The 11,913-nt window shown below is 36.7% G+C and overlaps 1 protein-coding gene across 1 annotated transcript; it reads right to left on the bottom strand.

Moving 5' to 3' along the window:
* Positions 1-2,233: 2,233 nt before the first annotated feature.
* Positions 2,234-3,100, bottom strand: LOC130679780 (olfactory receptor-like protein OLF4). Its single transcript, XM_057489216.1, has 2 exons — positions 2,749-3,100; positions 2,234-2,463 (listed from the first exon to the last, which is right to left on the bottom strand). The coding sequence occupies exons 1-2, from the start codon at positions 3,098-3,100 to the stop codon at positions 2,234-2,236; spliced, it is 582 nt and encodes a 193-aa protein (XP_057345199.1).
* Between the last annotated feature and the right edge of the window lie 8,813 nt (positions 3,101-11,913).

Below are 11,913 nucleotides of genomic sequence, written 5' to 3'. Positions count from 1 at the left end.
ACATTACAAGATCTAGGACCAAGATACATGACTTAAATCATGGGCCCCCTACACCTAGACAGCCAGCTGGAAAACATGGTATAATATCTCCCTAACTCCAGTTCTATTCAGTCTATTTTTCTCACTCTTTCCATTTGGAGAATTGTGACTAAACTATTCTGGCCTGGAAAATCATGGCATATTGTTTTTAATCAAAATTTGAGCCATTTGACACCACCTGCCACAATGAACCCCACATAGAAGATATAGGTGAGCTTGTATTCTTGGTTATTCTCACCTTTGGACACTGAATTTTGGAGGCAGAATACTCTTATCTCTTTCTGGTTGCCCTGGGCATTGTTGGTGCCCAATGCATTCCCACATTGCCAAATATCTCCATTGGAATAATCATCCATCCTTGGGGTCCACAACCCAGAGGAGGAGAACAGGAGGCATCCTCGCATAAATGCAAGCAATGACCATCCGTTACCCGCAAGACCACTTTACACATCCCTTTTTGGCATGGAAAGTGGGTTTCCTCAGAACAGAAACCCAAAGTATGCTCTTTACTGAGAGTTCAATCCCATAATCCAGATCAGACTTGAAGACCTGTTGCTAGTGTTTAACACATTTGAAAGCTGTCCTTTATCAGAGACAAACATTTGATAAGCAGTGACTACTAGAAAGGTCCCAACTGATGTCTAACTGAAATGATTGTTTCGGAAAAGGATTATGAAGCCTAAGTTGTGTCATGCCTCTGCTTTCTGTACAAAGCAATCGAGTTTTCCCCTTCATTGATGACAGTAAAAGTAGTTTTCTGGAACAACCAGTGGTTTTGTGTGATCCCAGTAAATGTTTGAAGATTTCAAGAAGCCTAATCCATACAAGATTTTGAGTCTGAGAAATGACTCACTCAGAATGCAGGATAGGTGCTGGCAAATGAGACATAGGCAAGGCAGGAGAAGCAAGAGAAAAGAACAATCATGAAAACAAAAACCAAAATGACTCTATCAGCTGGGTTACAGCCCAGTCTACTAGGAACAGAGATTTGGCAGGAAAAATTTCCTTTCTGGTTTTACCAGGATTCTTTAAGGAAATCATCTATGCATAAAGGTGGGAGTACCAAGAGAACCATGAACCTAGAAGGAAGATCCAAGGAACTAATTAATGTTTCTATGGCAGTTTTTCAACATTTGCAACCAGGGTCTGAAGAGGACATTGTTGTCCCTTTCTATTCCTAATGCTCTTGGTGAGGGGTCAGGGTGAGAGGAGACAGGCTTCTCATTTAAGTACCCAAGGTTCCTGTTTGGTTTGAGGTCTTCAGGCTCTGGGAGAGCTCAGTGTACAGTTTGGGGGTTGTGTTCAGGATTTAATTTTGTGTTTGTGTTCAGGGTTTGGAGTTCAAGTTTTAGTTCAGCTTTGGGATACTGGTTCAGGGGTTAGATATAGGGCTCAGGGTTCAGATTTTGGGGACATGGGGCTCAGTTTAGGTGTGAGGGATAGGGTTTGGTTTCAGTTAGGTTTACAGTGATGAAATCATGATTAGTGTTAGGGTAAGGGGTTAATTGTAGGGTAAAAGTTCAGTTTAGCTTTCGAACAACAGTGAGTTGCTGGTTAGTTTGAGGGTTAGGATGAGTATTAGAGCTCAGGATATATCAATGTTTAAAGAGAGGTTTAAGTTTAGAATTAGGGGGGAAAATGGACATGGTTAGAGTAAGGGTAAGGTGGTTGTTTAGGAGAAGGTTTAAGTTTATCTACAGCTAACAGTGAAGTGTTGGTGAGAGTGAAGTTAGGATGTAGAGCTAGGTTTAGGATTAGGTTTATGTTAGGTTTAGGGTGGATTATGGCTTTAGTTAGAGTTAGCATTATTGCTTAAGGTTAGGGTCAGTATTCTTTTTATCTCCAGGCTAACAGTGAGGTGTATCTGAGGCTATGGTGAGGGGTTAAAAAATGAATAAGGATAATGTTGTCATTATGGAAAAAATTATTCTTAAAAAATCCATGTTGCCCAAGAAATAAATGGGAATTTCCAAATATTTAGTGATTCACAGTTGAAAAAACGTGTGGTGGAAGGAAAAAACAGACAAAGGGAAACTGTGAGAAAAATCAGAAAGTTTAATAACTTGGATTACTTAAATTGTATAAAGAATTTAAAGTGAAAGAAATCGAAATTTCAGGAAATAGAAAGAAGTTCTCCTTTCAGAAACTAATTAAGGAATAGACATTTCTAGTCCTGAGGCTTTGAGTCCTGAATTCATGGGCACTTCATCCCCAGAACAATTTGTGTTTTGACACCTTCCATACAAAGGACTCTTTTCAGAGCCCCTTTTATGTCTTTGTTTCTTAGACTGTAGATGATGGGGTTGAGCATGGGTGTGACCAAGGTGTATATCACTGTGGCTGTTGCGCTTGAATGCGAACTGTAGGTAGCAGCAGAGCTGAGGTACACCCCTAGGCTTGTACAATAATATAAGGAGACAACAGAGAGATGAGATGCACAGGTGGAAAATGCTTTATACTTCCCCTGAGCTGATGAGATTCCACATATGGCAGAAATGACCTTCAAGTAAGAGTAAATTATACCAGCTAGAGGAGCCCCAGCAAGTAGCATTGCTGCTGCATACATCACGGTGTCATTAAGGGAGGTGTTAGAACAGGCAAACCGGATCACCTGTTTGATTTCACAAAAGAAGTGGGGGATTTCCAAGTCTTTACAGAAGGACAATTGTGACACCATTAAGATTTCTAACATGGAATGCAGGGCACTTATGACCCAGCAGACCAGAACCAGCAGCCCACAGAGCTGGGGACTCATGATGACTGTGTAGTGCAGAGGGTGGCAGACGGCCACAAAGCGGTCATAGGCCATCACAGTGAGAAGAAAGTCATCTAACACTGCCAAGTGTATGTAGAGGTACATCTGGCTGATGCAGCCTGCAAAGGTTATAACTTTGCTTTCTGTCCATATAGTGACTAACATTTTTGGGATGGTCGTGGTGGTAAAACAGATGTCTACAAAAGCCAGGTTGGAGAGGAAGAAGTACATAGGGGTGTGGAAGTGGGAGTCTGATTTCACAGCGAGGATGATGATTAGGTTTCCAAACACAGCAATCAGGTACATGGAGAGGAAAAGCCCAAATATGAGGGCCTGTATTTCTGGTTCTTTTGACAATCCGAGAAGAATAAATTTTGAAATTCGTGTAACATTGCCTGCTCCCATGTGGTGGTGCTGATAAGTAGGAATGAAAAAATATCACAATTAATTTTCACACAAATGGGCATTCCTGACATTTGAAATGCTACAATGTATCATAAAGTACAGTAAAATAATCAATGTGTATTATTTGTATGACTCTCAACACATTCAAGGATTCTTATTTGACATTTTTGATTAGGAATTTCTGTTCCACTCTCAGCCTTTATCTCAAGATGTCATGTATTACAGTTTTAATGAGAAATGATTTCATGCATGTGAGGATTATATGTTAACTACTGACCATTTTCTACTTAAATGGCATAGGATGGTAAGTAGCAAAATCCCTAGGATAGAATCATGGTGAAGGAATATAAGCAAATAAATATATATCATGTGAGATGGTGAGAGTTGCTAAGGAAAAAATGTATAAAATATAGTGAAAGGGGTGTTGCTTTTCACTGAGAGTTCAGGAAGACTTGCACACAAGGTGACATTTGAATAGATACCTCAAGATACATGGGGACACATGCAGTTATCTGGGTAAGTGTGCCCTGCAGAGAAAGAGCCAGTGCAAAGGCCTGAGGAAGATATTTTCTATATATATGCAAGATTCAAAATGGAGACAGTCTCATGAGAAGAAGGAGCAAGAGGGAGAATGAGAGGACGTGGTGTCAGAAGATGCTGAGGAAGGAGGTGGCTTCCCTGCCAATGAAACTTCAAGACACAGGCAGTCCATTGTCTGTTTGTTCTTGAACTTCATTAATTTTCAAGCAAACCTTTGAGTAGAATGGATCCCCTTCTTATTTACATGTACTGATTAATGTTCTTTCATCTTTCTTTTAAGGATCAATTGTAGGAATAAAAGTCCAGCTACTCCTGCTCGGAGAACTGCTCGTTCCCCACAAAGCAGAAACACACACAGTGCACCACGACTCCCTGGGGCCATTTTCGTACCAAGATCTTCTCATCCCAGCCATGTTATTTAGGGAAGGAATATTACTGTTCAAGCTGTTACATCAGGTGACCTATACCTAAAGAATGTGGAAATAGCACCCAGTTCCAATGGCAGAGTCTCCATGGCATGTGAACATGAGACTCCATTTTAATAAGACCATTCTTCATTTAATGAAACATTTAAACCAGTTAAAACATAAAGAAAGGAAAAAATGAACATGATGGGGAAAAGGATTATGTGGCTCAGCTGGTCCCTGAGAGGTTGTGATAAGTAATAGAGCAGCCTTGGCCCTGGCAGCATACCAAATACACTTATATCCCTATGATGTCCAGAATAACTAATAAAGCAGCAAAAGACAATTTATCCTAAAGAAAAAGGAGTGATTTATTTATGGCAAAGACAAATTACAGAGTGAATATCCCTTTTGAAAAAGCTAAGCACATGGAAGCAACCCATCATTTACAATATCAAATATACAACATATGATTGTAAGGGCTTATAAAAGATGAAATGGTGAAATACACTGAAATGATAGTAAATAAGAGATTCTGGAATCAGGAAAACAACTTTTGCATCTCTTATTCTACCACATATTAGCTGTTTGAATGTGGAGAGCTTTTTAAACTACCAGGTTAAGATCCTCACCTGAGTAAGAGGGGATAGTGGTATCCATCCTCCTAAAGTGGTGGACAGGTTTATTCAGTATACTTTCAAAGGAAAACCTATAGTTCCTTCCTGTTAGTTCAAAGCATAACATTAGATTCTTTCCTATCACTGCTGATGAGATATGGGTGATTTTTTCTTCTATCTCACCAATGCCTTCATTTATTTACCATCTGTCTGTCCTTTCTTCACAGCCTGATTTCAATTCCATGTTGTGTCTCTCATCTACATCAGCTGGTACCCCTCTAGCTAATATTCATATAAACTCAGACAGATATTTCTGTGTTCCAAGGGTGATCAACTTCCCTGATTTAGACTGCCCCGTTGAAAGTCTCCCTAGTAGAGAATGAAGCCCAAATTCTGTACCTTCCAACATCAGGCTAGACATCAGGGAAACTTCTGCCAGCTTCATCCTCACGCTGTCCTGCGTCTGCACTCACTGATCTCCCAAACACTGAACTTGACTTTCTTTCACCTGATGCTGCAGCCTCAGTGTTGTCTCTGTACACCTGCTTCCCTCTGCCTGGAGCCTTGCCCACAGGTCTCCCTGGATGTTTTCATACCATCCCCACCTTTAAATCTCCATCTCCTTTGTCAGAATGCCTGTATCCTTTCTCCCCTTTCCATTCCCACTGGAAAAGGACACTTCCTCATGTAATGAATTTAGATGTAGGTGCTATCATCTTGTGATTTTTTTGTAATTCCAATTTTTCCCTCCTAAACTGTGATTGAATTGAGGCATATATCAATGTTATATATTCTCACCAACCCCTCCATATCAGTGTTAGCCGAGTTAGTTAGGAAGAGTAGCTGAATCAATATATACTGCATGAAGGAATGAGAGAACATTTTCTTATAGAAAATGCCAATGATGAAAGTAAAGATGCATAAAAATACAAACATGGGTATAGAGTACATGCAAGGGGAAAATTTTCCATAATCTGAGATTGGTACCCATTGGTGTGTCAGACTATGGGTTGTAAAAATAAAGTAGAATAGAGTAAATAAGGCACAAAATAAAATACCATGGTGCATCATGCATCACAAGGATACCTACCAAGTCATTTAATAATTCTCTGTGTTCATTTGCACACTTGTGTGTGTGCATGCATATATTTATATTTCTTGGTTTGTTGTGAGTGCAAGCATAATTTGTTACAACGTGAAAGGTCTGTTTTACTCTGGAAACAGTAAAAAATCTGGAATTTACTGTAGTAAATGTAAGATTACAAAGATTAACTATTGCCTATTGAGGGAAAAGCACTATGAATGAAAAGCCCAATCAGAGCCAGGCTCAGAGAGAGCAGGCAACCAGTGTGGGTTCTGCTGTGACTCCCGACTCCAGGGGCCACAGGCTGACTGCTCCACTCACCCCGTTATGATATTCAGGTCAGCTCCTTGTCTAACTGTGATTCCTGTTTATTGACCACACTTTTTTTTATGTCACCCAGTAGTAGATGTATTTGCGCTTCGCTCTTTTCTTTGAGGCATTGTTTCCTCTGTTGTTTTGGGTTTGGGAATTTTATGTCATTTATAACATCCAATAAGTACACTCTAGCCATGGTTCTGTTCTCCTCTAAAATGCAAAGGGCTTCCCAGATATTATAGAAAATCCTGAAGCTTCCTTGACAATTTATAATCTTTCTTCATATGATATATCCCTGAAGAAATCATATCAGTTATTTCACCGGACTCAGACTTCTCTGTTATCATATAACATCCAAAAGAGCAGAACCTCATATTTTTATATCCTTGTTTATGGATTCATGATTGTGAATATTTGTATAGGGAAAAAGTAAGGAAATGAGAATTAAAAAAGAAAAAGCATGGCAGTTAATATAAACAAGGTTAAGAACAATGAACTCCAATAACTATATTCAATGAAATAGAATAAAAATTTTAGACTAACTTCTGAAGAAAAAGATATAAAATAACAATAATTTAATCACATCAACATGGGACTTTAGTTAAAGTTTAAATTGACGAAGACCTGGAAATAAAAAATATAAAAATACACTTTTTAAAAAGCAGTGGAGGAAGCAGCATCTAAGCTTTCAACTTCTACCTATGTAGAAGTAAATGAAATAAAATATGTTTGTGTAAAGATAGATATTATTAGTTGAATACAAAGAAAGTCTTCCACAAAGGAATCATGATTGTTGTTCTAAATAACATTTCTTACCACAAAATGCAAGAGGTAGAAATAAAGAAAACAGATGTACAATACACATTATATATAAAAGGTGATTTTTGAAAATATGCACAAGAAATTTCTGTGTTGAAACACAATTGCAGAATGGACCCAGTATGACCCACTTATTGAATTATCACACAAAATTTTCATGCATCATCTCCAATACATTTATGTAAGTAAAATAATTAAATGCTAAACAACAACATTGATGAAAAAACCTCCAATATTTGCTTCAAAGTATGCAATCATAATAAAAACATAACTGAAGAACTTTCAGTCAATTACCATACACAAAGTAAAAGGCAAACAAATCCCAAAATATATGTAGTAGCAACAGTAATGAAATCACAAAATGAAACATTTTCATATTCCTATTTAGACTTATCAAATAAATTTTAAATGAATATCCAAAGTTAAAAATACTGAGAAATGTAAGTGTCAAAACTGCTGTTGCAAAGTATTATCGACATCCATTAGTCTGGATCTTTTTAATGAATACAAAGAATACTCAAATATACCCTTAAATTTTTAATGTCCTCACTTCACTGCACACTCTTCCAGACTTAACACTCCATTTTCCTACTTCTAATTGCCTGGAAAACTTCTTGGATGTTTTCTCATTTCACTGAGATCACTTTATGCTTCCTTCTCTTTCTACACTGTCATACAACTGGAATTCTCTCCACTTCACTTAATTCTCAACAATGACCCTTGTACTGTTGAGCCTAATGGACGCCTCTCTATTTAACATATTACATAAATTAATTATAAATTAGCCAGTTAATCAAATAAAAGAGAAAACCACGGCAATTTTATGTCTCTGGCTAGGCTGGTTAAGGTCTCTCATGACCTCAGATAATCCTTCTCAACTACTACAGACACACCTGGATGGAATCTATGAGAGGAAGTTCTTTGTGTAAAAGTCAAAACTCCTCCTTGGATGACTGATGATGGAGACTGAAGCTCTGTCCTCAGACAAGACTGCAGAAAGGTGTCAAAACATTGGTTTCTGAGCCAGACTTAGGCCTCTAACAGAAACTACCATGCCCTGTGCAGCCCAGAGTTGCATAAACAGAGTGCTGCAGCAAAGGAGATATTTAGTGATCCTTATATCTGCACATTAGGTATTGTTTCCATTGTTTCTCCAACCTCTGAGAACTTAATTTCCCTGTGGGTTTCTGGTCAGAACAGAATGGAAGATTTTCCTGCTAATTCTATGTTCACAAGAGACCATGAAAGAGGTCAAGTGAATCTTCTTTCATCACTCTCCATGAATTCTCCTTCATTTCAGAGGTCTAATCACTCAGCACCTGAGCACATCCCTTAGCTAAAGTCTCTAAAAAGTCTGAGATCGGGGATTCTGTCTTGATTAGGACACTAAATTCTCAAAGTATTGATTTGTGCTGGAAACACGACCCCTGATATCCAGAAAAGTGATACTCACTTCTTCTACAAAGGGGAGAGAAGTGTTTCACAATGAAATAAAACCTTGGGCACTACATTCTTTGGCTTATCGATATTTTGTCAAACTAATGAGGGACCATATTTATATCAGAAGTTAGGAATGGTCACACAGTTAGTCCCATATTATGGAGACTTTGTTAATTATGACATGTATTTATATAATTTTATGGCTTATAATTTGAGTTTATCAACTTATAGGATTTAATTTTTATGAGCCCATTCTGTGTGAAAGTACTATTATGAACTCCATCCCCAGTTGCAGAGATGGGCATTGAAGATTTGTGATCTGCTTGAAGTTATCATCAGAGAAAGTAATTGGAATTGATTGGATTCTGTCAGGATGCCTCCCGGTTTCAAACTATGTCAGTAGTTCCAAACCGGAGATGAATTTTTTTCCTGGGCATATTTTTCAATGTCTTCAGAGTGCCGCTAAGCACCTATAATGAGTAGATAAGCTCTCAATGCAAATAATTATCCTGTCTTAAATCTCAAATTGAAGATGTAAGGAAATCTATTCTAGACCAGTGTTTCTCCAAGTTCACTGTGCAAATGAATCACCAAGAATTCTAGTACATATACAGGTTCTGATTTGGCAGGTGCTAGTGGACCCAGGGGTTCAACATTTACAACACATTCCAGGAGATTTTGATGCTGCAGGTACCAGTCTACAGCTCATTCTTTGAGTAGCAAGGCTGTGGTGCTGTGAGAGAGTGAGGGGCAGGTAGCTGTATGTCTTCACAAAAAGTTATTTGCATAAAATTTTGAACAAAATGTGTATCCCCTCATTCCAGAGGCTCTAACAAATTTTTTTTTCTTTTATTTAAGGGCTATTGATTAACACCAAATCAAATGCTTTTGTAAGACTTTATCATACATAGAATTAGAGTCTCTTAGAGATGTCCACATTATAATCCCTAGAAACTTTGCCTATGTAATGTTTTGTAATAAAGGGGGGCCAGTGTAATCTCCATAGTCTTCTGAATGTGGAAGAAGAAGGAAGAATCAGATAGTGATAAGAAGTTGAGTAGTTGGAATCATAGATATATGAAGATTCCACATCTGTCTTTGAAGATGCAGAAAAGAAGATGAACCAAAGAATGCTTGTGGCTACTAGAATCTGGAATAGGAAAGGACATGAATTCATTCCTGGAGCCTCCAGGAGGAACTGGACCCTGAAGACTTCTTGATCTTAGCCCACTGAGGCTTATTTCAGGCTCTCATACTTCAAAGAAAAATAATATAAATTTATTCTTTTTAAATCTTGAGAATGGTAATTTTTACAGCAGTAATAGAAATGTAACACAGATATTTATCCTATATTTTTTAGAGGAAACTGAATTTTAGTCTCTGAATTCATTATTTTAGCTTCTATTAAGCACATATTGTTTCAGCTGCTTAGGAAAACAGTATGAAGGTTCCTCAGAAAATAAAAATTAGAAGTGTCATATGACCCAGTAATTCCACTCCTAGGAGTTTACTCAAAGAATACAAAACATCTGATTTGAAAAACTATATGCACTCCTATGTTTACTGTCACATTTTATGGTATCCATGATATGGAAGCATTAAAAAGAATCCATCAGTAGATAAATGCAAAAGAATTCATTGTATGTATATACAATGGAATATCATTTAGCCATAAAAAAGAAATCCTGCTATTTACAGCAACATGGATGGACCTAGAGGGCATTATGTTAAGTAAAATATACCAGGCACAGAAAGGCAATACCATATGATTTTACTTATTCATGGAATCTAAAAACAAAACAAAACAAAATGAACAAAACAGCAATAGACTCATACATGCTGAAAAATGGTTGTTACTATGGCGGAGGGTTTGGAGTGAGTGGCAAAATAGATGAAGGGGATAAAGAGGCACAATATCACAATCATAGTATAAATTAGTCACCAGGAAAGATGTACAACATTGAGAATATTGTTAACAGGTCTGTAACTCCTTTATATGTTGCCAGTAACTACTACTTCAGGTGGAGATTTAATAATGTATATAACTTTAAAAACTGTGTTGTGTATATTTGAAACCAATATAATACTGCATATTAATTATACTTCAATAACATTTAAAAAATAATGACTGGATTGGAGGAATTAACATTATTAAAATGTGCATACTATCAAAGCGATTGACAGATTCAGTGCACTCCCCATCAAAATGCAAGCATCATTTTTAAAAAGAAAAAGAACAAATATTCCTTAAAATTGTATGGAACCACAAGTATCTGGAATAGCCAAAACACTCTTGAAAAAGAGAAGCAAGCAGGTGTCATTATGCTCTCTGATTGCAAACCATATTTCAAAACTACAGCAACCCAAACAATATTATATTGACATAAAAAGCACATATATCAATTGAACAGAAAAGAGAACCCAGAAATAAACTGACACATATATGGTTAATTAAGTTATGACAAATGTGGCAATAATATATAGTGTGGAAGTGGTAGTCTGTTTAGTCAGTGGCTTTGGGAAACCTGGATCATCATATGCAAAAGCATGAAACTGGACCATTATCTTATACCACACACAAAAATTATCTCAAAATGGATTAAAGAATTGAAAGTAATCTCTGAAACCATAAAATTCCTTGAATAAAACAGTAAGTGGTTAGCTCTTTGACACTGGTTTTGACAATGGTTTTTAGGGTCTGATTACCAAAATAAAAGAAAGAAAAGCAAAAAAATCCGAAAAGGCGTGTCTACATCTGTACATCTAAGGAAACCATCAATAAATGGAAATTGAACCTACTAAATTGTAAACAATACTTACAAATTTAGAAAAAATATCCTAAATATATAAATAAAATATTGTAACTCAACAGAGAAAAGAACTCCAAACAATCCAATTTTTAAAAAATGGGCAGAGGACCTGAATAGACATTATTACAGTGAAATACAGATGGCCAACAGGAAGACAAAGAGGTACTCAAAAACACTAATCAGGGAAACAAAAATAAAAACAACAATGATATATCACCCCACACCTGTTAGAATGGCTATTACCCAAAATACAAGAAATAACATGTGTTGGAAAGGATGCAGAGAAAAGTGAAGTCATGCCTTATTGGTGGGAAAGTAAATTAGTATAGTAAATATACTAAAATATATGGAAGTTCCTCAAAAAATTAAAAATAGAACTGCCATAAAATACAGTAGTTCCACTTCTGGGTATATATATGAGAATGCAAGAATGCAAATTTTAAAAGATATATGCACACCCATGTTCATTGCAGCATTAGTTGTAATGACCAATCCATCAAAACATAGAAACAAACTAAAAGTCCATCAGAGGATGTATGCATTATGAAAAGTTTGTATGTATGTATATATGTATATGTGTGTGTGTGTATATATATAGAGAGAGACATATGTGTGTGTGTATATATATATATATATATATATATATATATAATGCAATGACATTCAGCCATAAAAAAATGAAATT

This window comes from Manis pentadactyla, chromosome 12 (genome assembly GCF_030020395.1).
Source record: "Manis pentadactyla isolate mManPen7 chromosome 12, mManPen7.hap1, whole genome shotgun sequence".
NCBI lineage: Eukaryota > Metazoa > Chordata > Mammalia > Pholidota > Manidae > Manis > Manis pentadactyla.
This window is presented reverse-complemented; position numbering and strand designations above follow the sequence as displayed.